Genomic DNA, 21,633 nt, shown 5'->3' with positions numbered 1-21,633 from the left:
TATTATAAGATCACATCCTGTTTTTGACTGAATATACTGTCTCGTGTTATGCCATAACCTTTCTTTATTCATTTCGACCGTTGAATAAGGCGTAAACGGTATTTGAAAGCACTTTGTTACTCAAGATGGGCAAGGAGTTCTTTGCGGTCAAAGATTACAGCCTTTCCATCAAAAGATATGATCTTAATTCTTAGGTGGCCACTAGTAGGAGCAGAAGTTGTTATACGGTTAAACAGTTTTATTTACAATTAAAGCCTCAAGTGGGCGCACGATAATAATAATATATCTTCTTCGCCCGAGACAGGTCAAAAGAGAATAAAGAATCGGCAATTAAAAACCCCTTATGGGATCAAGGGTAAAAAAAGTTATGGAAGAAATGATGTTGGGCCAAATGAAAGATACACTAGTGAGGAGAAGGAGAGAGCCAACTGAGGGGTTTTTACCCGAGATGAGAGGAGCGAAGAAGACGGACACTTTTGATGATGGATGTAGCCAAGTTCAAAAAGAAGAGTGCAGATAGCTGGCCAACGGATGGTCCATAAGAGAGCGGTTTGAAAGGAGCATAGCTTCTTCATAGGTAGTATGTTCAAAAGGAAAGATAATGAATCAGAAATTGTTTCGGGTATAATAAGTCGGCGGTGCATCTGAAGACAATGAATGGCGTGAGCTTTGGTGAAAGATTGGTTGGGGTGCTGAGGACAGATTTTGTATCAACCACTAGGGAGCCAGTCAAGACGCCAACGTATACAGCGACTTCTTCCAGACTTGGACATAGATAGCCAAGTGACAGTGTCGAGAGAGATAGTTAGGCGACGGTGCGTCTTTTATGTTTACACTTTTTTCAGAAATTACTCGCACACATTACAAGATCAATAACAAGTAACGCTTTAGTTGATTTTCTATGTCTTCTTTATTGCTTAAAAGACAATGAATCCTGTGTTTTTGAGAGATACATAAAATAAATGTGGTCAACGCTTAATAACAAAATGAAACGTTGTTAGAGACGTTGTATAAATAATCTGATCTTGACTTCTTTTTCTTTTCCTCTTCTTCTTTGGACCAAAGCAAGGTCGGCTATTCTCCAGTTAGCCCTAAGATATGCTATATTATTTACTCTTGCAAGAAACTGATATGTAGTACTATAGATCGTAAAATCGAAACAGTACCGGTGCTAGCTGGAGATAGTTTGGTTCTTACCAAACTTTGGTCCCAGACACTCCTGTGGCCGCTCTCTCCCTTGCCCTCTCTCTTGCTCTTTTTTCTTCTTTCCTCACTGTATTCTCCGGACTGGTTATCTTCAGCACTTTTTAATGCATTTTTGGTAAGATATTAACAATTTCTTTTACAAGCTTACTCACTTTTCTGCTTCTCTTTTCTCTTATAAAAACTTTTCTTTATAATGTAAGTATTTAATATCAATGTAATAACTGATTTATTAATCATTTCTTTATTCACTCTTTTGCTTCTTGTGAACTCTCTTTTATCATTATTTGTTGCATCTTTTATTATTATTATTATTTGTTGTCTGAAATTATCTTCTTTTTTTTATCAGTGTGCAAACAATTTGTGAATAAAGTGTAATGTCTTTTTTATTTTTACAAACGAGCTTTTGCCATAGTTTCTTGCTGTTCTTTCTTGACCCATTCTCTCACTTGTCGTCTAAGGATTTTTCCACTAGGACTCTTTGGAACAGCATCAATAAATCGAACACCTCCACGCAACTTCTTATGGCCAGTAACGCTCTTTGCAACGAACGCCTCGATCAAGGCTCCCGTCTTTTCGTTACGTTCAACGCCAGGCTGAAGGACGACATAAGCACGAGGAAGTTCAGTTGCCTGGCTATCATCGTAGACACCAACCACACAGCAGTCAGCTACGATGTCCATACCCATGATAACAGCCTCTAGTTCTGCAGGAGCGACTTGGTATCCCTTGTACTTGATCAGCTCCTTAATACGATCCACAATATAGAACTCCTGAGTCTTTGAATCGAATTTACCAATGTCACCTGTACGCATCCAACCATCTGCAGTGAAGGTTTCTGCGTTTGCCTTTGGGTTATCCAGATAACCCTTCATGATGGAAGGACCACGGAATAAAAGTTCGCCTTCTTGGTCATCGCCAAGCTCTAAAGCAAATGGTTTACATACATGTTCAACCCACAGTTGAAAAAGACTTACCTTTGCCATTTTCATCAACAATCTTACATTCAATATTTGGGGCCAGGATACCAATAGATCCTGATGCGTACTGTCAGCACACACGCAAAAAAAAGGGAATTTTTTATTTTACCTGGTGAGCAATGCTCTGTAGTTTGAAGGATAACACCAGAAGTTGTTTCGGTCATACCATATCTGTTAAAACATCACGTTAGAGTCCTTAATATTGTCCCTCCTTTATGTAAACTTACCCTTGTTTCACTACAACAGGGATACGCTTCTTTAAAGCGTCAATATGCTCTTTACCTAATGGCGCAGCACCACAACCCAAGCGCTCAATAGAACTCAAGTCGTACTTGCTAACAACAGGAGCTTTGGCAAGATGAATAGCCACAGGAGGAACAATAACCGCAGTCTTTACCTTATACTTTTGAATCAATTGACACATGAGTTCAATATCGTACCGAGGCATGACCACAGTAGGAATGAGCTTGTAAGAGGTTGTGATGATCAAGCTGTTCAAGCCATAGATATGATAAAAGGGTAAAAAGCCAAGAACACAGTCGTTTTGTATTTCGGTTCCATCACTAGCAATGTAAAGGAGGGTTTGTGAAATAAAGTTCTTGTGCGTCAACATGACACCTTTTGCAAGACCTGTTGTTCCACTTGAATAACATATGAATGCAACATCATTGTTAGGGTCAACACCTTGAATGGGTGTCTCGATGGGCTTTGTTCCAGCAATCGATTTGAATGGACGGCACTCTTGAACCTCTTTATCGCCAAATAAAAACACTCTGCTTCGAGGAAGACCTACTTTATCGCAGACCTTGAGAAGTATAGGGAGCAGAGCGGGAATGGTTACAAGTGCTGTTGCCTTTGAATTCCGAATTTGGTGCTCAAATTCAGGTTCTGTATAAGCGGGGTTTCTACAAAAAAATAAGTATGTGATGAAAAGTAAACATGTCAGTCTTTACCCTGGGGTGATTGTGCACTTGGTTGCGAGTAAAGAAAAGTAAAGGACAGCATGATCATATTGATTTGGAGCAAATACAGCGACAGTATCGTCTTGCTTTAAGCCTACGTTCTCCTTCCAGCCTCTAGCCAGTAAAGCGGATTGCTCTTTAACCTGGTTCCAACTAAGGCTCTTCCCTGATTCTCCATCAATAAATAATGGTGAATTCAAGTCTTTGTTTTGGTTGTATTCATTGTTATTGAAAACAAACGAAAAGATATCGATATTAGGAAGAGAAACTTCAGGAAAGGTGGATTTATAAATAACCATGAGGGAATTAAATAAGTATCTAAAATAAAGTGGCAAGAAGAAGAAAAGCAATTATAGCATGTCAGAAGGCTTTTATGCCGATGGACAGCGTGGAGTGGGAAAAATTTTAGTAATCTGCTAAAAAAAAGGGTTGTATTTTTTCCCGCCATTCATTCAGTAACTTGGGACCTGAAAAAGAAACAAATACAAAGGGCTTTATAAGGCGATCGATTACCCTCCACTTGTATAAGTTAGTATTAAAAGTGGAAAAGCCAGTTTCTTATACATATTTAAACCTTGGACAACAATGCCCTGAGACATAGTCCCTTGATGCACTTTGTATTGCCTCATTGATCTGTTTAAATTCCGCGCTGTTCCTTATAGAGCGGTCCGATTTCTTTCAGCCTGATACGATTGGTTAATTTACAGGAGACTCCTTTTGTGTTTCCCCTTCTTACTGTCTTTATATGGAAATTATTACTTTCGTCTCTGGTATGTTTGTTATAAACAAGCAGGGTCCAAAGACAACAATATGAAGGGAACATGTCCTATAAAAACAGAGAATAGGATGCAAATCATTCACATTCCAAGCTTTCCTTTCTCTCTTTTTCTTCTTCTTTTGTTTTCAATCATATCGTATGGGCTTTGTTAGACAAGAAAAAGGACAGAGTATTACCCTGACTGTCAACACAGGCAATCTTTTAGAGCTCTCTAACAACAACCAAAGTTCAGTTGTTGCTTCTAGCAAAGTATCCTCGGTGTCTCCAGCTGTAAAGGCAGGCTTACCTATCTTTAGCTACTGTATCGCGAGTATCGTAATGACAGTGGCCAACAAGTACGTGGTCAGTGGTGATTTTAATATGGTCTTTCTCTTGCTAACTGTGCAGGTAAGTGATGTTAAATATCATTAAAAAAGGGGAAAGAGCTGATACAAATATAACAGAGTATTGTCACTATTTTGTTTCTTCAAGTATTCAAGTTTTTAAACTTGATCAAATACCGTGAATATAGCCATGAAGAAGCAAAGAAATGGTACCCAATTGTTATCTTCTTGGTTGCCATGATTTATACGGGTTCAAAAGCATTGCAGTACTTGCCTATTCCTGTATATACTATTTTTAAAAACTTGACTATTATCCTGATTGCTTATGGTGAGGTTCTTTGGTTTGGTGGAAGCGTTTCTTCCTTAATGATGCTCTCTTTTGCACTCATGGTAAGTTAGGTCAATAGTATATGTTTGTTTTGACACTATTTGGTCTAGACATTGTCATCTGTTATTGCTGGTTGGAATGACGTGTTTAATGCTCTTGACTCAGTGCTCAATGTTACTTTGGCAGAGGCCAAGATCATTGTTGGTTACTTTTGGATGGCAGTCAATTGCTTATCGTCAGCAGCCTTTGTACTTTATATGCGCAAGCGTATCAAGTTGACCAATTTTAAAGATTTTGATACAGTTTATTATAACAATCTTTTATCCATCCCACTCTTGCTGTTACCTAGCTTATTATTGGAAAACTGGTCTATTGAAAACTTGGAATTTAATTTGTAAGTAAAAAGATACATAAATGTATAAACACCCAAAATAGTGACGATATATTACATGATAGTCCTCCTGAAGAACGCCAGGCACGTATTTGGGCAATGATATTCTCGGGAGTATCAGCATTCGGCATGTCTTATGCATCTGCCTGGTGTGTTCGTACGACATCTTCTACAACGTATTCAATGGTAGGATCGCTGAATAAATTACCTATCGCTATCTCTGGTATTGTCTTTTTTGGAGACAAGGCAACTTTCGGCAATGTAACTGCCATCTTTATGGGTAATAATACAAACAAAAAAAGAGGAAGGGATGGATAGTAACTTTTGATTGGATGTAGGATTCGTCGCTGGCATTGTTTACTCTTATGCAAAGGCATTTCCAAAATCGGCGATCACCGTTACATCTGCATCAAGCCAAAGTTACATGGATGCTTCCAAAGACAATGAGAAATTGCCATCTTGAATAATCATCGTTTATTGCATGTCTATATTATTATAATAAATACATATTTTTTTTTTCTAAAGTACAACAAAGAAGGAAGGGGTATTAAATTATTGCTTATACTTGATGGCCAGATTAACAAAGAATTCATGAAGACGATTATCATTGGTCAATTCTGGATGAAAGGCAGTGGCAAACAAGTGATCCTGGAGCACAGCTACAGCGGTTTCTGCCTCTGTTTGTCCCACCTTTTGTTCTAAACGACCAACTACCTTGACGTTGGGAGATTTGATTTCAGAAATGACAGGTGCGCGGATAAAGACAGCATCAAATGGCTCTTGTCCGAGAATATCTGGTAAATGTAACAGTGTCTTGAAACTTTCCTTTTGTGAACCAAACTGGTTGCGATTCACAGAGACATCCAAGGCATTCAATAGCTGTTGACCACCCTTTTTGGCTCCATGTGCTTCCTTGGCGAGCATGATCATGCCTGCGCAAGTACCCCAAGTAGGCTTCTGTTGAACAAAAGCACGGAGTGGCTCGAGCATGTTGCAACGCTCGGCAATAAGAGCCATCGAAGTAGATTCACCTCCAGGAATGATCAATGCATCCACCTGTTTCAATTGTTCCTCTGTGCGTACAGCAATGACATCCTTGACTTGAGGGATTTTCTTTAACATATGCATATGTTCGATGAATGCACCTTGCAAAGCTTTTTTATATATTAAGAGTAAGTCTTTTTTTATGTTCTATCAATAAAATCTAAATAAGATATTTACCAAGAACGCCAATAACTACTTGAATGATATCGTTTGACATAGTTGAATGGAATACAAAAGAATAATTAAAAAAAAAAATGAGTCAAGCTTTTTAAATACAAGTGATCAGAATACAGAGTCACTCTGATTTAATCTCCACTGATCTTTTTTCGCACGGCATACCATTGGTAAGATAAAAGACGTCCAGTAAGATGAAACTGCGGATACTCTCTTTATGTCATCAGACCCCCTTTTTTTTCTTTATCAATCATTCATCGATACTAAAACAATTGAAAAATACGTATTCAATACTATTATCAATAACTATTACTCTCCTGATCTATGACTCAATTTGACAGCACGTCAAATCTTATTCTTTTTGTTGTGTAATCAACGATAGAAATGTTATCATAGGTTGTCATAGATATAGGATTTTGAATCCAATTGAGTGGAAAAAAAAAAAAATTACATATTGCACAAAAAGTAAGTTCGTCCTGGTGGAAAACGAACTCATCCGATGGCAAGAACGGAACTCATGCTGTACAAAAAGTAAATTCGTCTAGGCTGACAAATTCGATGTCTTTTTCAAAGACTTTGTTTCGCATTCACATAAATGCTTGAACAAATGTCGTAACAAGCAATGCCTCTGAGATTTTGGACATGGACAAGCTTGCATGCTCGGATATGCCGGGCATATTGCTTGTTGGATATGTTTTATGACATAATACAGCTGTATTTTTTGGAAGGGGAAATATACTTTTTATTGATGATCCGTTTTTAATGATTATAATGAGAAGAAATGTATTTTCTTTTGCGTGGTGTTCTGGAATGGATCGCTTCCAATAACATGTGATCGGTTAGATGGTTGTAACTATGAGTGCCGCAATTGATAACATGCTCAAAGCTTGATATGATTTTGGCGACCTTGCTCGATTGAGCAATGAACAGAGGAATATCAGCAAGCTTCACGGCCAACTGGTTATGTTTGTCTTCGTACATAGTATACATATCACCCTTAGCACAATGCACAACATAAAAAGTTGCATGGTTACCTATATTCCGAAAGAAATTATTAAGGACACCATCCATCCGTTGGACATAGCAATAACTTACCAACAACAACGAAGTCAAATATGGCCTTAGCTTTATACTTATCTGAAGCGGTCTTTGCTATATGTGCGATGCGAACGAGATCCAATCCAGTAAGTTGATGATTAAATGCCTGATATTGAGATTTAGCCTCACCGCAGCCTAATCTTATCTAGCGCGGCACCGTGTACAATGTTAATTGACGCATCTGGCTGCAGCGTAACAGTCTTTTCATCATCACTAGCAGGCGCCCTATTATGTGAAATAAAGTTAGATTGAGTTCTAAAGCTGCTTACGTTTTTACCATCGAAAAAAATATGCTTATCCATAGGGAAACATTACATGCACCAGAAAATACACCAGAATTTAGACTAATACTACGGGCGCTACCTCTACCCATTACCTACGATGTCGCCCAACAAAACTTTCCAATTTACAACGTCAAGTTAAGCATGACTTTTATAAAATTGCCACCACGGTTTGTTTCTTTTCAAGAAGAAGAAAGAGATAAAAAAGAAATGCTGTTATTTCTTTATTCTATTTTTATGCTGTCAGTTTGATCAACAAAGAATCAATATCATTCAAATTAATTGTAATAAATTCGTATTTTACATTAAAGGATATTCCATTGAATAGCCTTACAAATAATGCCTAGAAGAAGTATCCATAGCATTAGCTTATTCTCTGGTGCATTTTCTGATGCATGTAATGTTGGCCTATCGGGGTTTTCAAACAAGGGTATTGGAGCGGCCACGACAGTTGGAATATTTTAGCAATCTCGGAAACGCCCCTTGTTCCCTTCCTGATTGTTAAATCGAATATTGTTTTGCGCAGTTCATCTGAAATAGCCGCGTTCTTTCTTCAGTTCCTCTTTTCATTTTCTTGACATGTGTGGCCTTGTTCTCAAGTGGAGAGTTTTCTAGTTCTTGCCATTGTAAAATTGTAAAGAAAGACTAAATAAAACCTTTTCAATTTCACTTTTTGTACTGTAACGAAGAATGTGCCATCTAACATCTTTTATTCATAAAAGAAAATGCTCTCTATTCTATTTTTGCATAATAATCTTGCAATTTCCTATTTTCCACAAGTTGAAATGCGCCGATCACTATATTCAAACCTTTCAACGTTCGGTAACGTGGCTGGACAGTAAAATTGACAGATATACTGTGTTAAAACAAATGAAAAGAAGAAAGAAGAAAAAGAGAAACGTTTTATTTGTATTTAAAGCATTGTCAAATTTGATAACAACAAAGATCACCCTCTTGTATGAAAGGCGGGAAACGGCCTTACTTCTGACAAGCTTGTCTTTCTGTGTTGGCAGTGACTGCTTTTATGGTAATTCAATGACCGGCTGACGAACTTATACATTTTTTTTTTCTAGAGATTTTTGTTTATTTTTCTTTATAAAGATGTCATTTGATCATACAACCGACAACAAGCTTGATTTCGAAACATCAGAGACTGTAAATATCCAAACCGAATAAAAAGAAACTAAAGCTCACTGTCAAATGTAGGTACAAGTAGTTCCTACTTTTGATTCTATTGGATTAAAAGAAGATTTACTTCGTGGCATTTATGCTTACAACTTTGAAAAGCCCTCAGCAATCCAACAAAGAGGTAAAGTACAAGATGTAAAAAGATGACCTTTTTTTTTTATTCACAACATTATTTAGCCATTTTGCCCATCATCAAGGGACGTGATGTTATTGCTCAAGCACAGTCCGGTACTGGTAAAACTGCGACATTTTCCATTTCTGCCTTACAGACGATCGACACGACCGTGAGAGAAACACAGGCTTTGATATTGTCTCCAACGCGTGAATTGGCCATGCAGATTCAAACCGTTGTCTTGGCCTTGGGTGATTACATGAACGTACAATGTCACGCTTGTATTGGCGGCACAAGTATTGGAGATGATATCCGTAAATTGGAAGCAGGCGTTCACATCGTCTCTGGAACTCCAGGTCGTGTGTATGATATGATTCGTCGTCGAGTTTTGCGTACAAGAAACATCAAGATGCTTATTCTTGATGAAGCAGATGAATTGTTGAATATGGGATTCAAAGATCAAATTTATGACATCTATCGCTATTTACCTCCTGGTACACAGGTCGTCTTGTTATCCGCCACTCTTCCCAATGATGTGTTAGAAATGACCAACAACTTCATGACAGACCCCATTCGAATCCTTGTAAAGCGTGATGAGTTAACCTTGGAAGGTATCAAGCAGTTCTTTGTGGCTGTGGAGCGTGAAGAGTGGAAGTTTGATACCTTGTGTGATCTCTATGATACACTGACGATTACTCAAGCAGTCATCTTTTGTAATACAAAGAAGAAGGTAAGAAGGTGATGACGAGACAATGTAGAATTGACTGACCTATGTGGAATAAAATAGGTTGATTGGTTGACTGAGAAAATGAGAGAAGCAAACTTTACAGTATCAGCTATGCATGGTGAAATGCCACAAAAGGAACGTAACGCTATTATGGATGAATTTCGCCAGGGAGCAAGGTATATGTGCTTTATTGACCATGTATACAGTATACTTATATGTGTATAGTCGTGTATTAATCACAACAGATGTGTGGGCTCGTGGTATTGATGTGCAGCAAGTATCTTTAGTTATCAACTATGACTTGCCTACAAATCGTGAAAACTACATTCACCGTATTGGTCGATCTGGTCGATTTGGTCGTAAGGGTGTTGCCATCAACTTTGTAAAGAATGACGATTTGAAGATTTTGCGTGATATTGAACAATATTACAGTACACAAATTGACGAAATGCCCATGAACGGTAAGCTCATACACAATAAGACTCCGGCACATTTACTCACTTTTTTATAGTCACTGATCTCATTTAAAGAGAGCAAAAATTTGTTCTTGTAGAAAACTAAATAAAGAATCAATACATATATACACACAAGCACAAATACATGCGCACATGTGTCGCGACAACGCATTATTTTTATTGTTTAGATAAAAGAGTTTAAAGTTGTTGTTTAAACGACGGTACCGGCAGCAGAGGCAATACGAGGCCACAAATCAGCACATTCCTTGGCAACGGGACCAGTGATAGCGGAACCCTTCATTTCACCCTTGGGGTTAACAATGACACCAGCGTTATCTTCAAAGTAAAGGAAGACACCATCTCTACGGCGCCAGGCCTTGCGTTGACGAACAACAACAGCAGCCAAAACCTTCTTTCTCAATTCGGGCTTACCCTTCTTGACGGTAGCAACAACCATGTCACCACAACCGGCGGCGGGGAGTCTGTTCAAGTGACCCTTGATGTTACGGACAGCAATAACGTACAAGTTCTTGGCACCAGAGTTATCGGCGCAATTCATAACAGCACCAACAGGAAGACCGAGGGTCATGCGGTACTTTGTGCCGGAAACACTAACTATTGAAATGGTTAACATTCCTGTCCTGCTTCATTGTTATATCAGCAATAGCAGTAAAGAAAGAATTAGGAAATGTCGTCTAGGTGCAATCACACTCAGTCTCTTGCATTCGACTGTTTCCTGTCATCAACTGCAAATCTACTTTTATAGCCACATTTCCCTAATGTTCGTCATTGTCACCATGTTTTCAAGTTGCCAAAGAGAAGTTGTTGTACATTATAAATGGATGAATGAGTGAATGGATGGATGGATGAATGTTATAAATGCTTTCTTTTGTTTACATGTGTACATCTTCTGTTGTATCTTTCTGATAACGTTCTCTCTCCATATATATTTTGTCCATCCAATGTCGATTGTCTGATTGAATCCTTATTATCTATCCTTATTCTACTGGATGCATCCATTCTCTCCCTTTATCTTTGATTGCTATTGCTGATATTTTATACGGGTTTACCTTTAGGCATTGCGCAGAGTTATGGATTGAGAGAGGAAGGAACTTTCTCTTTGACGTTTTTGAACTGTGATTTGTGTGTCTCGCCCCACCTGCCTTCTGTTGGTGGATTTGTGTAACATTCCGGAGAGTCCGGACATCAAATTTCATTCCGACCAAGAGTTTCAATGCTTCATCACTGTTTATCAAGCAACTTCATTGGCTAGGAAAAGAGAAGGAGACGCTTACAACCCCCATTACAACAAGGTAACTATGGAAATGCTTAAACAATACATATACAATATTTATTAAAACACAAGTCAAGTTTTAAATGAAGTAATCTATATTTTTGTAAGCAATAACTACAAAGATAATAGAACTCGCTTGAAAAAGATGAAGTGGTTAGGTTACCATATAGCATAGTGACATAGAGCAACGCTTAATTATTAATCTATGTATAGCACATTGCTTTAGAAGAAGAGAATAACTGTTGATCGATTGATGAGCCAATTCCTGGCACAGTAAATCGCGTCATTCAAGTAACTCCGATATTTACCCACAACCATCTTTTTTTCTTTACTTGTTTATTTCTTTTCTCATTAATAATCAATGATCAAGCCATTCTCTTTACTTGCTCGCCGTGCATATACCACAGTTCATCCTGGTTCTCGTCCTGGTGTAAGAAAAAGATAGAATGAGTTTCGAAGATGCTGATATGTATAATAGATTACCAATGGATTTATTGGGGCCATTGGAAACACACCTCTTGTAAGTATAATCAATGATGACGACTCTAAACAGGGGCTTATGCATCTATGTGTGTAGATCCGATTGAATCGATTGAGTGAAGAAACCGGCTCTGAGATCCTGGCTAAAGCTGAATTCATGAACCCTGGTGGTTCTGTCAAAGATCGTGCTGCTTTATATGTCGTAAAGGATGCGGAAGAAAGGGGACTGATCAAGCCCGGAGGCACTGTTGTTGAAGGTACAGCAGGAAATACCGGTATTGGATTAGCCCACGTTTGTCGTGCAAAGGGATACAAGTGTGTTATTTACATGCCCAACACTCAGGCAAGCATACATAGACATGACCTTTGAGTTGGAAAACTAAAGATGTAATATAGTCCCAGGAAAAGATTGATTTGCTTCGTATGTTGGGTGCTGAAGTATATCCTGTACCTGCAGTTGCATTTGACAACCCACAGAACTATAACCACCAAGCCAAACGCCACGCTGAGTCCTTGGAGAACGCCGTCTGGACCAACCAGTTTGATAACACAGCCAACCGCCGTGCTCATATCGAAACTACAGGGCCTGAAATCTATGCACAAACCAATGGTGAAGTAGATGGGTTTGTTTGTGCTACAGGCACAGGTGGTTCCTTGGCAGGTACAGCACGCTATTTAAAGGATAAGAAGGGAGATGACGTCAAGATCTTCTTGGCTGATCCTCCTGGATCTGTCTTATTCAGTTATTTTACCAGTGGCCGCAAGTTGATGGACCGCAGTGGATCTTCCATCACAGAAGGTATTGGACAGGGTCGTGTAACCGATAACTTGGCTCCTGACGTAGACTTGATTGACGGCGCATTGAATATCAAGGATGAAGATACCATCGCCATGGTGTATCGTTTGTTGGATGAAGAAGGTATTTATGTTGGAGCATCCTCTGCATTGAATGTTGTAGCTGCTGTACAGATGGCTCAACAGCTTGGAAAAGGTAAATCAACCCAAATAGAAACAAAGGCAATAGCTCACAGAGTATAACAGGCAAAAAGGTTGTCACTCTTTTATGTGATGGTGCCTATAGATATCAATCTCGTCTTTTCAGTAAGTATTTCAAAAAAAAGAAAAGAAAAATGTCTAAATATTAACGTGCACATTCAAGGTCGTACTTGGTTAGAATCTAAGAATCTGTCTAATGCTATTCCTGATCACTTGCAGAAATACGTTGTTTTACCTTAATTCTTTGTCTTCTAGAAATTTACCTTTAGAATATCATACACTCTTTCCAAGCTTATGTCTAGAAATAAAAATTGTGAGCCCAGAAAGGGTTTTTTTAGTTGCTTTCTATTTTTTCTGATCTTGGCCCAGCGTACATCTATCATAGCGCTCGCTAGGGCATTAAGTAAACAAAACCCATTATTTAATGATTTCATTACCGAAATGACAAGCGAAGATAATGTGTCATTCTATAATGAATACAGAGATGAAAAAGATATTAAAACAAGAGAAGCTTTGATCCGAAACACTACGGTTATTGCCTACCTGTTTAATATCGAGAATGCTTGATTGATTAGAAAGCATCAATCTCAAAAAAGTGAGCAGTATTGCATTAAACTTTGTGTGAATGCATATACAGAATAGCTGACCAATATTTATTGTTGCTATTGTTACTATTATTTTAATACTACTCAAGTTTAGCCCGATACGACTCTAATTCCACATATTTATACATTTGCTCGTCTTCTTCGGCCTCAGGATCAACCTGCTTGTGTGAAGTGACAAGCTTTATCCATGGAGTAATAAAGTCTATTTCTGATTTCAATTTCTCAAGTACTCTAACATCTAGTTGCTCTCCTGTCTGTGGTTCAAATTCATTTCCTTTGAAGTAATATACCCAAGAACTTATCGGCGAGGTTTTCACATAACTGATTTTGCTGGCCTGGAGTTCGGTCAGTAAGCCTATGATTCCGTGAACTACAAGAATCTTTTGCGGCTTGCACACCTTATTGTCTCATAATATATAGTATCTTGGCTTCAATACGGTATTACTGCTGCGAAAGGGAGTATATAAATGAATTTGGTTAAAATAAGGGATAGACAGGTCATGGACATGATATCTTGCTTGATAGTATGCATCCACTATTTCAGATTGAATGAAGTAGCCACCAAGCTTGAGATTGCTAATTGCATCTTCTACTTTACTTCTTGATAACGGTAATTCCTGGATCTGCTTGATAATTCCTTCATCGTTTCTGTCTATCTTATATCGTAACTGTGTCACATTCAAGTCATCCTTTTCAGTATTCCATGACCATATCACCAAGCGTAAGAAGCATAGTGTAAGCTCAAGCCCTAGCCAATAGTAGGTGTCTGTCGATGTCATGTTCTAGACAACTAAGTATGAACCTATATAATCACTGACGGTGCCTACAGCTGCAAGAAGTCCTATGCCATAACCAATACGCCTAGTAAGCAAATTGCCAAAGTAATGAGGCTCAAACGGGTCCATATCAAAAGTAGCTAATGTATAGAGCGAAGGAGGTCCTGACAGCATAATCGCAGCGTCAAACCAGCAGACGAAGGAAGTCGCAAAGCTAGAGAATGCCAAGAGAAGAGGAAAGTATATGTATGTGTCAGACGAATCTGGAGTATCTTCAAGATGCAATAGTAGAGTCCTATAATGAGGCACATATGGTATAAAATTGAGGCAGGATAAGAAAAAACATGAAAAGCACTTATCCAAGTTGATCTACCATAATCTTGCACATACATTCGTATTTTGACATTTTGTCTATTCAAGCGTGTTCTTTTTTCAAATGACAATCTATCTTCTAATACTTTGTGTATTTTTTTATCTATTCTGTGCGTGTCGAATTTTTCAACCTCGATACCCAAGTTCTTGGCAACATGCAGAGGCAAAAAAGATTTGAGGCCGTGCTTTGCAAGTCCTAGAACACCAAACATTGACATGCCACATGCAGCAGGGAACAGATAGCCCTTAGTTAACGCCAATCCAGCGTTTGTATCACATATACCTGTTCCTAGCACAGCTGCTACAGCCGCCACATCTTGAATGCCAGAAGCGAAAACTGACCCAAATGATGTAGAATTACTATCAGCCATGTATAAAACAAAGAGAAGGAAGAAGAGACAAAGGACAGAAAATGAGAAAAGAAAAGAGAGCTAAAGAAGGAGAAGAGGATTGTCACACATAATGCTTCTTATTGACTTCACTATTCGCTTCTCATTTTCTCTCGCACAATCATATTATGTTGATTTTTTTGTATTTGTACAATTATATTTATTTTGTAACGCGTAGGTCAATAAATATCTGCTTTTGTAAGTTTATCTTTGTCATGTTTTGTATGCTCAAGCCTTAAGCAGACTATACGAAGTATGAATTTTTTTTAAGGAATCATTGCACTTATCTATCTGCCTAACCTGACTATATGGGTTGAAAACAGGATTCCTTAAAATACAGCATCAGAAAATACAATATGAAGAAAATGTGCAATAAGATATAAGCCAAACCGAGTATAACACAAATAGACAGTACTCGCATCACCATCATACGTTTCTTTTTCTTTTTCTATTTGAGCAATAGAAACCTGTCAGTAAGTAATATATATTTTTTGTTACAGTTTAAAAAATTCAATAATCTTAGCTTGGATTATTCATTGACTATCTATAAGATATTTTGTTTTTCTTAGGACATCAATCAAATAGTTGTCTTTCCTGGCTGGATCTGTAAATTTTTGCAACCAATGATACATTGATGAAATTTCACAGACCCTATTCAAACTTTAATTTATGATGACACGAACAACGAAAACATTTCCATAGTTCTTGTTGATCAACAGGTAATAATGAATCTTGTGTAATTTATAACTTGGTTACCAATAAAAATAAGTAAACTTCAAGTAGTGATCTATACTTGTCCCTGTAGTCTGCTCATACTGATTTCTAGTATAATTTACATTGTTCCGGAAAGTAATGCTGCATCCTGCGAAGTTTTATAATACAACTTTTACAAAAATGCAACAGGCTAGAACGACATTTATTCCTGAAAATAGTGTATGGGAGCATTATCCATAATAATATCGTGTCTTTTGAATTGTTCATGACAGTCCAGTACATCTACAGAATACCTGTAAATAGTACCATATCAATGACAGACTTTTTCCTCTTCTTAATACTACATTATCCACCCCTCCAATATCTTCTACTTGGTTTTCAATCTTCGTACTGACTCAGTCTATGAAAATTACTTCCATAGTCCATGATCCAGAAAAGCTGGATTGTAAAGGGTTCGAGACAACACAGCATATACTCTCGTAACATATATTTCACTATTTTATAATTACGTACCCATGTAAACCTCCTAGTAAATAGAGTAGTCCATTGCTTTCTATCCTTCTTTTTATGTATTAACCTCAGTTATCAAAACATATACTGAACATTTTATTCGTCAGTGAATCAGATTACTTGTTTTGTCTCTATTGCCTTTTGGTTTTGGTTTTGTTTTTATGTAATTTTTATAATCTATGCTTTGAATATTACACTTCCTGCTTTGCATGTCAACAGAGCCAGCATGAAAATAAAAAGGCTTCTGTGTATCACTTTAAAAATAACAATGGTAAAGAATTTTTTTTTTTTTTTAGAAATTATAGTAGGCCTGAATAAAGAAGAGCACTCGTGATAAACATATATCTTTATTATGTTTTCCTCGGTAGCTAAGCTAGAAACTATAGCATTCTACATAAAAATATCATTTGATCTATCTATTGTTGCCAGGAGTATGTTTTTTCTCTTATATGGGGCAATTCTTACCTTGAAGCTTTTTTAGATATTCTAGAATCTCTTCCATATTGTTGTATGTGCAGTGTAAGCTAGATGCTCTCAAAGTCTGTCATGCTGCAAACCTTTACTTCACCGCAGCCAATTTCTTGAACCTTAACATACAATATAAAATCAAGACGAAACTTTTTGCTACTATTGGAGTTAGGCATGAAAGAATATTTCTCCCTTTTATTATGTTCGTCGCAAATTAGTCATAATTTTAAAATTCTAACAGATGTCAATAGCTAAAAGCTTATTCTTTATCATTGAGTCTTTTGAAGCAAATAAATGTCTGAATATAGGATAGGTGTCCTCCACTATCAATCCAATTTTGCTTTTATCTTCGATTCTTCGTACCAAAGAACTTATTTTCTAGCAGTGAGACATTGGGCATCTCCTTACTTCTGTAACAATCCTTATTTGTATGTGCTCTATTCCAACCATGACGCCTGCATAATAGTTTCTCTTCAGACGTCAATTTTCTTGGGTAACTTGGACTTTATTTACGAAGCCACTTTTTTCCCTGGTTACTGTCTAGATGTAGTCCAGCAGTATATTTTCTGCTGTGTACCTTTTGAAATTGTCTCCTAAGATATTTAAGATACTTTGGAGGTCTTCTAGATTGTCAGTTCTACATTGGGATGGTTGTGCAAGATCAGTTTCAGACACACCTGTACAGGTCTAGTCAATGGCACCCAAGACCGTTGTGCAAGCATGTTGTAGTGCACAATCAAGTCTGCATCATGAATTATCTCTACAAATCATGTTGAGCATTGCGCAATTTTTTCTGTGGCCCTCATCTTTATTGTGAATACAAGAGTAATACCTGGCACGGTACTTCGTTTCAAACTTCTTGATAAAGCATTTGCGCGTGGCAAATCTGGGAGCGCAACTTTTTAAGTCTGTTTCAATCCACATATCATGACCATAATGATTACATAAGGGTAAGTATCTGCCCCAAACGTATTCAATGTCCAATCCAATCAAGTAAACAATTTTTCAATTGTAATAACAATGATATAATTCAATACTCTCTTCTTCGAACAGCAGGAGCTTTTGTGGTTATACTATGGCTTTAAATTCATTAATTCATTCAAATGGATAGAAACAGAAGCAACGCAAACAAAACAAAACAAAAACGTACATAGGACACGCGCTCTTGCTTACTGCACGTAAGAGGTGCATCTATCGCCGCATTCGACTATTAGATGTATCATAAAGAAGAAGCCTTAAGTAAGATGACGATCACACCTTTGCAGCTTCAAAGAAGAAATAAACTAAGCATGAAGTTGTCAAAGGAGCACAATGATAATCAAGCTTAATCCATTACATACTATTCGGTGTTCGATAAAGATATCTCTGTTGCAATGCTTTAGGTTTGGTATAACTATTTGTCTTGACTATTTACTCTAAACAAAACAAAATAATATTTATAAGCTGTCTTATGTAGATCAATGTTCTCCTTCCTCAGCTGCCCCTTATCTTACTGTAAACTTTGTATTTATTTAAGGTTACAGTATACATGTAACGCATCCCCATACGAATGCATTACGTTATATTTCGTGAGCGTATACAAGCTTATGATGAAAGCCTTTGATTAGTTGGCCTAAACGAGTTTCAGATAAATACAAATACTTTCCGAGTATAAATAATAATCACAACCTGTTCCCATCACCTTACTTTACTTTTTTATTTATTATATACAAGTTGAAGACATGAGGGTTATCTCTGCTGCTCTCTTTGTTCTTGGCTCTTTTATGGTCACATCTACTGTCGGACAGGCCTGCTTTCGTATTTGCGCTCCTAACCGATTCAATTGTCCTCAAACATACGAATCAAAACAATTTGGTATGTGCTGGACTTGCTGCTCTTCAAAAACTTCGTCTTGATCTCAAAGTATCTGCTGTTTCTTTAACAATAAAGCGCCCGTTTCTTTTCTAATGGGACACGTAATCGCTTCGATTTTCCCTTTTATTGTAGCCTATTCATAAGAGAGAGAACATCATTACTTGTATTTGGCCTTTGCGGAAAAACCATGAATATATAAAATGTTATGCTACAACTCTTCTTTGAATTTCTTTTCATTTTACATTTCACCAGTTACCTCCTTTAGGTTGAGTAATAACCGACATAAGTAGCCATCGGTTTCCTGTATTGAATACGGAATGTCAAATAAAAGAAAGGCTAGAAGCAGTCAGACTAGCAGGCATTGGCTTGCTTTTATAAAGGGCGTTTATGCCATATTGAGGCGCGTTTTTAATTGAGGCCGTAACGCTTAAGTTTTATTCTTTGGATACATTATATTCCACTAAACACGTAAAATTCTTTTGTCGTTTTTGCATTTTTTAATGCGGTAGTGAAGTTACTTTTTTAAGCTCTACCCCAAACTAATCCTGTCCTCTTCGCTCCATCTTTCGTTGGTACAATTTTGTTTAACTTCTTCACATCCTAGCTCTTGGACGCAAGAATACAACAAGAAGTCTGGTTGCTTCAAAAGATTGTTCCCTAAAGGAAAAAATTAGACGGGGATTAACCTTTTACCAATTAAAAGCAGGCTTACCAGCACATATTCACATTGAAGCTTGAGTTAAATACGAAATGAAGGAGAATCACTACATTTTGGAATGAAAAATCAATTTCCGATTGCTTGTAACTGTAATCTAAGAGCGGCCTGTCCAATATTTCTCGAAGGTTGACTAAAAAAACCGCTAAATCTCGTAGCAATAGATTATCTTCAGACAGGGGCTCTTCTGCTGCTAGCAAAGGGAAGTAGTCTCGTTTTGCTAGTAACAATTGAAGGGTTTTTAAGCATTTATGTCTTATGTCTATATTTGTTTATTAGTTTGCCCTTCTCCATTTTCTAATTTCACTATATATTTCATCTGTAAAATCATAGGAACCAGACGAAGTTTTGCCGGACATTCGTTATAATAATTGATTGAAGATAAGTGTCTATAAAGTTTATACATATGTATACCTATTATTTTATATGGTTAGGGGTTATACTTATAATCGTTCATCCATGCTCATGTCGTTATCCATATGGTGGATCATTTTGTCATTAGAGTGATCAACACCAGGACTTATTTTCTTTCTTTCAGCATTTCTTCATAAATGGACACTTGTCCAGATTCATCATACGATCCGTCCGAAGATAACGGAGATGATTCTCGTGTTTCTATAAAAGAATGAATGCTGTATGTCAGCGCTGTTCTATGTTGTTATATAAAAGCTTACCTTTTTTGTCTTCTTCATCACTTTCATCATCTCCCTCTTTTCTATCTTCTTCGCCTTCTACTTGATCCATTTCAACTCCTTCTTCTGTCGCTTTTCTTTTATTTCTTCTGTTTATGTGGCCTGAATCAAGTTTTCTCTTGCCCAATTATTTTCTCCAGAATTTCTTCTCCAAACCCAACGACCTACTCTGTGCAAGATGATTTAGTTTTAGTTCGGAAAACACTACATGCACCAGAAAATATACCAGAAGCTAGACTAATATAATTTATGATGCAGTCCAACAAAACTTTTCACCATTTTGGCTTGTTTATTTTCAAAAAGAAATATTGTTATTGCTTTATTTTATGTCGTCAATTGATCAACAAAGAACCAAGATCAATCACATGTAATCACGATAAGCTTATATTTTGTATCAGAGAGACTGAACTGGACAGTCTTATATTAGGCAGAGGCTTTGGTAGAATGAAGCTGTAAAATGATGTCATATGTAGTGCCTAGAAGAAGCGCCCGTAATGGCCATTATTTTCAATATGAAAAAGAATAAAAAGACAATAGTAAAAGTCATTCTTAAAAAGCTATTTATTCATTAAAGATTATTCCCAAAAGCTAATGTTTTGTAAAGAAAACCTAAAAGAGAAGAAAAAAAAGGTCAGCAACGATGCCAGAGGACTTTTAAAGGTTTTGATTGCTGCTGTGACGACATTCTTCAGATCGGCCATTGACCATCAGGACAAGGGACCAAGTGTCCATAAAAACCATCAGACCATTAAACTCCAGAGCAGCCTGCAAATACCCGCAGTAGCAGACGTACCGTTGGGATATGCATTAGCTGAGTCTTGATTTTGTAAAAGAACATTGCAATTTGTCCCTCAAAAAAGCTCGGCTTCAGTCTATAGGCCGGAGCAGTGAAGAAAAGATTCAAGAGCGCTTGGATTGGATTCATAAATGGGAAAAAACAGACATGGATTTTATGAGAAACTATGTCTTTCTTGACGAATCTGCTTTCCATATTAAACTGAAACGTAATGTGACACGGTCAAAGAAAGGTACACCGGCAGTGGTCACAGTTCCCAAAGCACGAGCAACGACAACAGCCATTCTAGGCGCAATTTCTACTGAAGGTTTCATTAAATGCTCCCTTAGACTTCCTCAGCCACCATCCAGTAAAAGGAGAAAGCGGGAAGATGGTGTTGAATACATGAGCAAAGAAACAGTTACGGAACACTATATCAGCTTTCTTAAAGCCACAGTGGATGAAATGGAGCGTTATCCACACATAAAAGGTCACTACCTCGTGATGGATAATGCTCCTATTCATACATCCGAGGACATAGCCAAGTACGTAGAATCTCGCGGTTACCACTGTATTTACTTACCTTCCTATTGCCCTGAGCTCAATCCAATTGAGCAATTCTGGTCAGTGGTCAAAAGTAAAATAAAACGTCACAGGTTTCTCGAGAAGGAAACGTTGATGACCCGGATCAGTGAAGCCTCTAATAGCTTGAGGCTAAGTGATTTTCGAGGCATTGTCAAGCATTCACATAAACGTTTGGATAAATGCCGTAACAGCCAACCACTCTGAAGAAACTACCACTCAGTGGAAACAAGATCAATGATGTCAAAATAAAAAATATTATGGAAGGTATAAAAAAAAAAAAATAGGCATACAAATAGTCCATTAACCCGCATACCCCAATTGATAATAAATGCAAGTGTTTCGCTTTTATTGGCTAAAGCCATCG

At 37.4% G+C, this 21,633-nt stretch overlaps 10 protein-coding genes across 10 annotated transcripts; 4 read left to right on the top strand and 6 right to left on the bottom strand.

Annotated features, from left to right (window-relative positions):
- Positions 1-1,514: 1,514 nt before the first annotated feature.
- On the bottom strand, positions 1,515-3,470 carry RHIMIDRAFT_266765 (acetyl-CoA synthetase-like protein). The gene is made up of 5 exons (XM_023611944.1): positions 3,137-3,470; positions 2,411-3,088; positions 2,293-2,354; positions 2,181-2,240; positions 1,515-2,128 (listed from the first exon to the last, which is right to left on the bottom strand). Exons 1-5 carry the CDS (start codon positions 3,442-3,444, stop codon positions 1,596-1,598), a joined length of 1,641 nt encoding a protein of 546 aa, XP_023470468.1. The 5' UTR covers positions 3,445-3,470; the 3' UTR covers positions 1,515-1,595.
- Positions 3,471-3,989: 519 nt separating this feature from the next.
- Positions 3,990-5,473, top strand: RHIMIDRAFT_65694 (GDP-mannose transporter). The gene is made up of 5 exons (XM_023615532.1): positions 3,990-4,310; positions 4,367-4,636; positions 4,685-4,968; positions 5,031-5,245; positions 5,304-5,473. Exons 1-5 carry the CDS (start codon positions 4,062-4,064, stop codon positions 5,426-5,428), a joined length of 1,143 nt encoding a protein of 380 aa, XP_023470467.1. The 5' UTR covers positions 3,990-4,061; the 3' UTR covers positions 5,429-5,473.
- A 44-nt stretch (positions 5,474-5,517) lies between these two features.
- On the bottom strand, positions 5,518-6,226 carry RHIMIDRAFT_286237 (SNO glutamine amidotransferase; the record flags this gene model as incomplete). The annotated part of the gene is made up of 2 exons (XM_023613362.1): positions 5,518-6,119; positions 6,187-6,226. The coding sequence occupies 2 exons, from the start codon at positions 6,224-6,226 to the stop codon at positions 5,518-5,520; spliced, it is 642 nt and encodes a 213-aa protein (XP_023470466.1).
- Positions 6,227-6,936: 710 nt separating this feature from the next.
- On the bottom strand, positions 6,937-7,610 carry RHIMIDRAFT_266757 (uncharacterized protein). The gene is made up of 3 exons (XM_023611943.1): positions 7,559-7,610; positions 7,279-7,506; positions 6,937-7,217 (listed from the first exon to the last, which is right to left on the bottom strand). The coding sequence occupies exon 3, from the start codon at positions 7,162-7,164 to the stop codon at positions 6,943-6,945; it is 222 nt and encodes a 73-aa protein (XP_023470465.1). The 5' UTR covers positions 7,165-7,217; positions 7,279-7,506; positions 7,559-7,610; the 3' UTR covers positions 6,937-6,942.
- Positions 7,611-8,663: 1,053 nt separating this feature from the next.
- RHIMIDRAFT_234350 (ATP-dependent RNA helicase FAL1) lies at positions 8,664-10,117 on the top strand (the record flags this gene model as incomplete). The annotated part of the gene is made up of 6 exons (XM_023608138.1): positions 8,664-8,717; positions 8,769-8,871; positions 8,928-9,592; positions 9,650-9,765; positions 9,815-10,050; positions 10,101-10,117. 6 exons carry the CDS (start codon positions 8,664-8,666, stop codon positions 10,115-10,117), a joined length of 1,191 nt encoding a protein of 396 aa, XP_023470464.1.
- A 138-nt stretch (positions 10,118-10,255) lies between these two features.
- On the bottom strand, positions 10,256-10,834 carry RHIMIDRAFT_286225 (60S ribosomal protein L23; the record flags this gene model as incomplete). The annotated part of the gene is made up of 2 exons (XM_023613360.1): positions 10,256-10,655; positions 10,815-10,834. The coding sequence occupies 2 exons, from the start codon at positions 10,832-10,834 to the stop codon at positions 10,256-10,258; spliced, it is 420 nt and encodes a 139-aa protein (XP_023470463.1).
- Positions 10,835-11,697: 863 nt separating this feature from the next.
- Positions 11,698-13,143, top strand: RHIMIDRAFT_65660 (cysteine synthase (O-acetylserine sulfhydrylase); the record flags this gene model as incomplete). Its single annotated transcript, XM_023615531.1, has 6 exons — positions 11,698-11,768; positions 11,817-11,858; positions 11,916-12,161; positions 12,215-12,809; positions 12,860-12,919; positions 12,978-13,143. Coding segments are annotated over 6 exons (1,091 nt in total), but the record flags the coding sequence as incomplete, so codon positions are not given.
- Positions 13,144-13,312: 169 nt separating this feature from the next.
- Positions 13,313-14,938, bottom strand: RHIMIDRAFT_311168 (uncharacterized protein; the record flags this gene model as incomplete). The annotated part of the gene is made up of 4 exons (XM_023614711.1): positions 13,313-13,754; positions 13,857-14,201; positions 14,238-14,490; positions 14,586-14,938. The coding sequence occupies 4 exons, from the start codon at positions 14,936-14,938 to the stop codon at positions 13,500-13,502; spliced, it is 1,206 nt and encodes a 401-aa protein (XP_023470461.1). The 3' UTR covers positions 13,313-13,499.
- A 3,385-nt stretch (positions 14,939-18,323) lies between these two features.
- RHIMIDRAFT_266755 (uncharacterized protein) lies at positions 18,324-18,784 on the top strand. The gene has a single exon (XM_023611942.1). It carries the CDS (start codon positions 18,370-18,372, stop codon positions 18,541-18,543), a length of 174 nt encoding a protein of 57 aa, XP_023470460.1. The 5' UTR covers positions 18,324-18,369; the 3' UTR covers positions 18,544-18,784.
- Positions 18,785-19,737: 953 nt separating this feature from the next.
- RHIMIDRAFT_234346 (uncharacterized protein) lies at positions 19,738-19,961 on the bottom strand (the record flags this gene model as incomplete). The annotated part of the gene is made up of 2 exons (XM_023608137.1): positions 19,738-19,832; positions 19,892-19,961. 2 exons carry the CDS (start codon positions 19,959-19,961, stop codon positions 19,738-19,740), a joined length of 165 nt encoding a protein of 54 aa, XP_023470459.1.
- Positions 19,962-21,633: the final 1,672 nt, after the last annotated feature.

The sequence above is a fragment of the Rhizopus microsporus genome (assembly GCF_002708625.1).
Source record: "Rhizopus microsporus ATCC 52813 unplaced genomic scaffold scaffold_2, whole genome shotgun sequence".
NCBI classification, from domain to species: domain Eukaryota; kingdom Fungi; phylum Mucoromycota; class Mucoromycetes; order Mucorales; family Rhizopodaceae; genus Rhizopus; species Rhizopus microsporus.
This window is presented reverse-complemented; position numbering and strand designations above follow the sequence as displayed.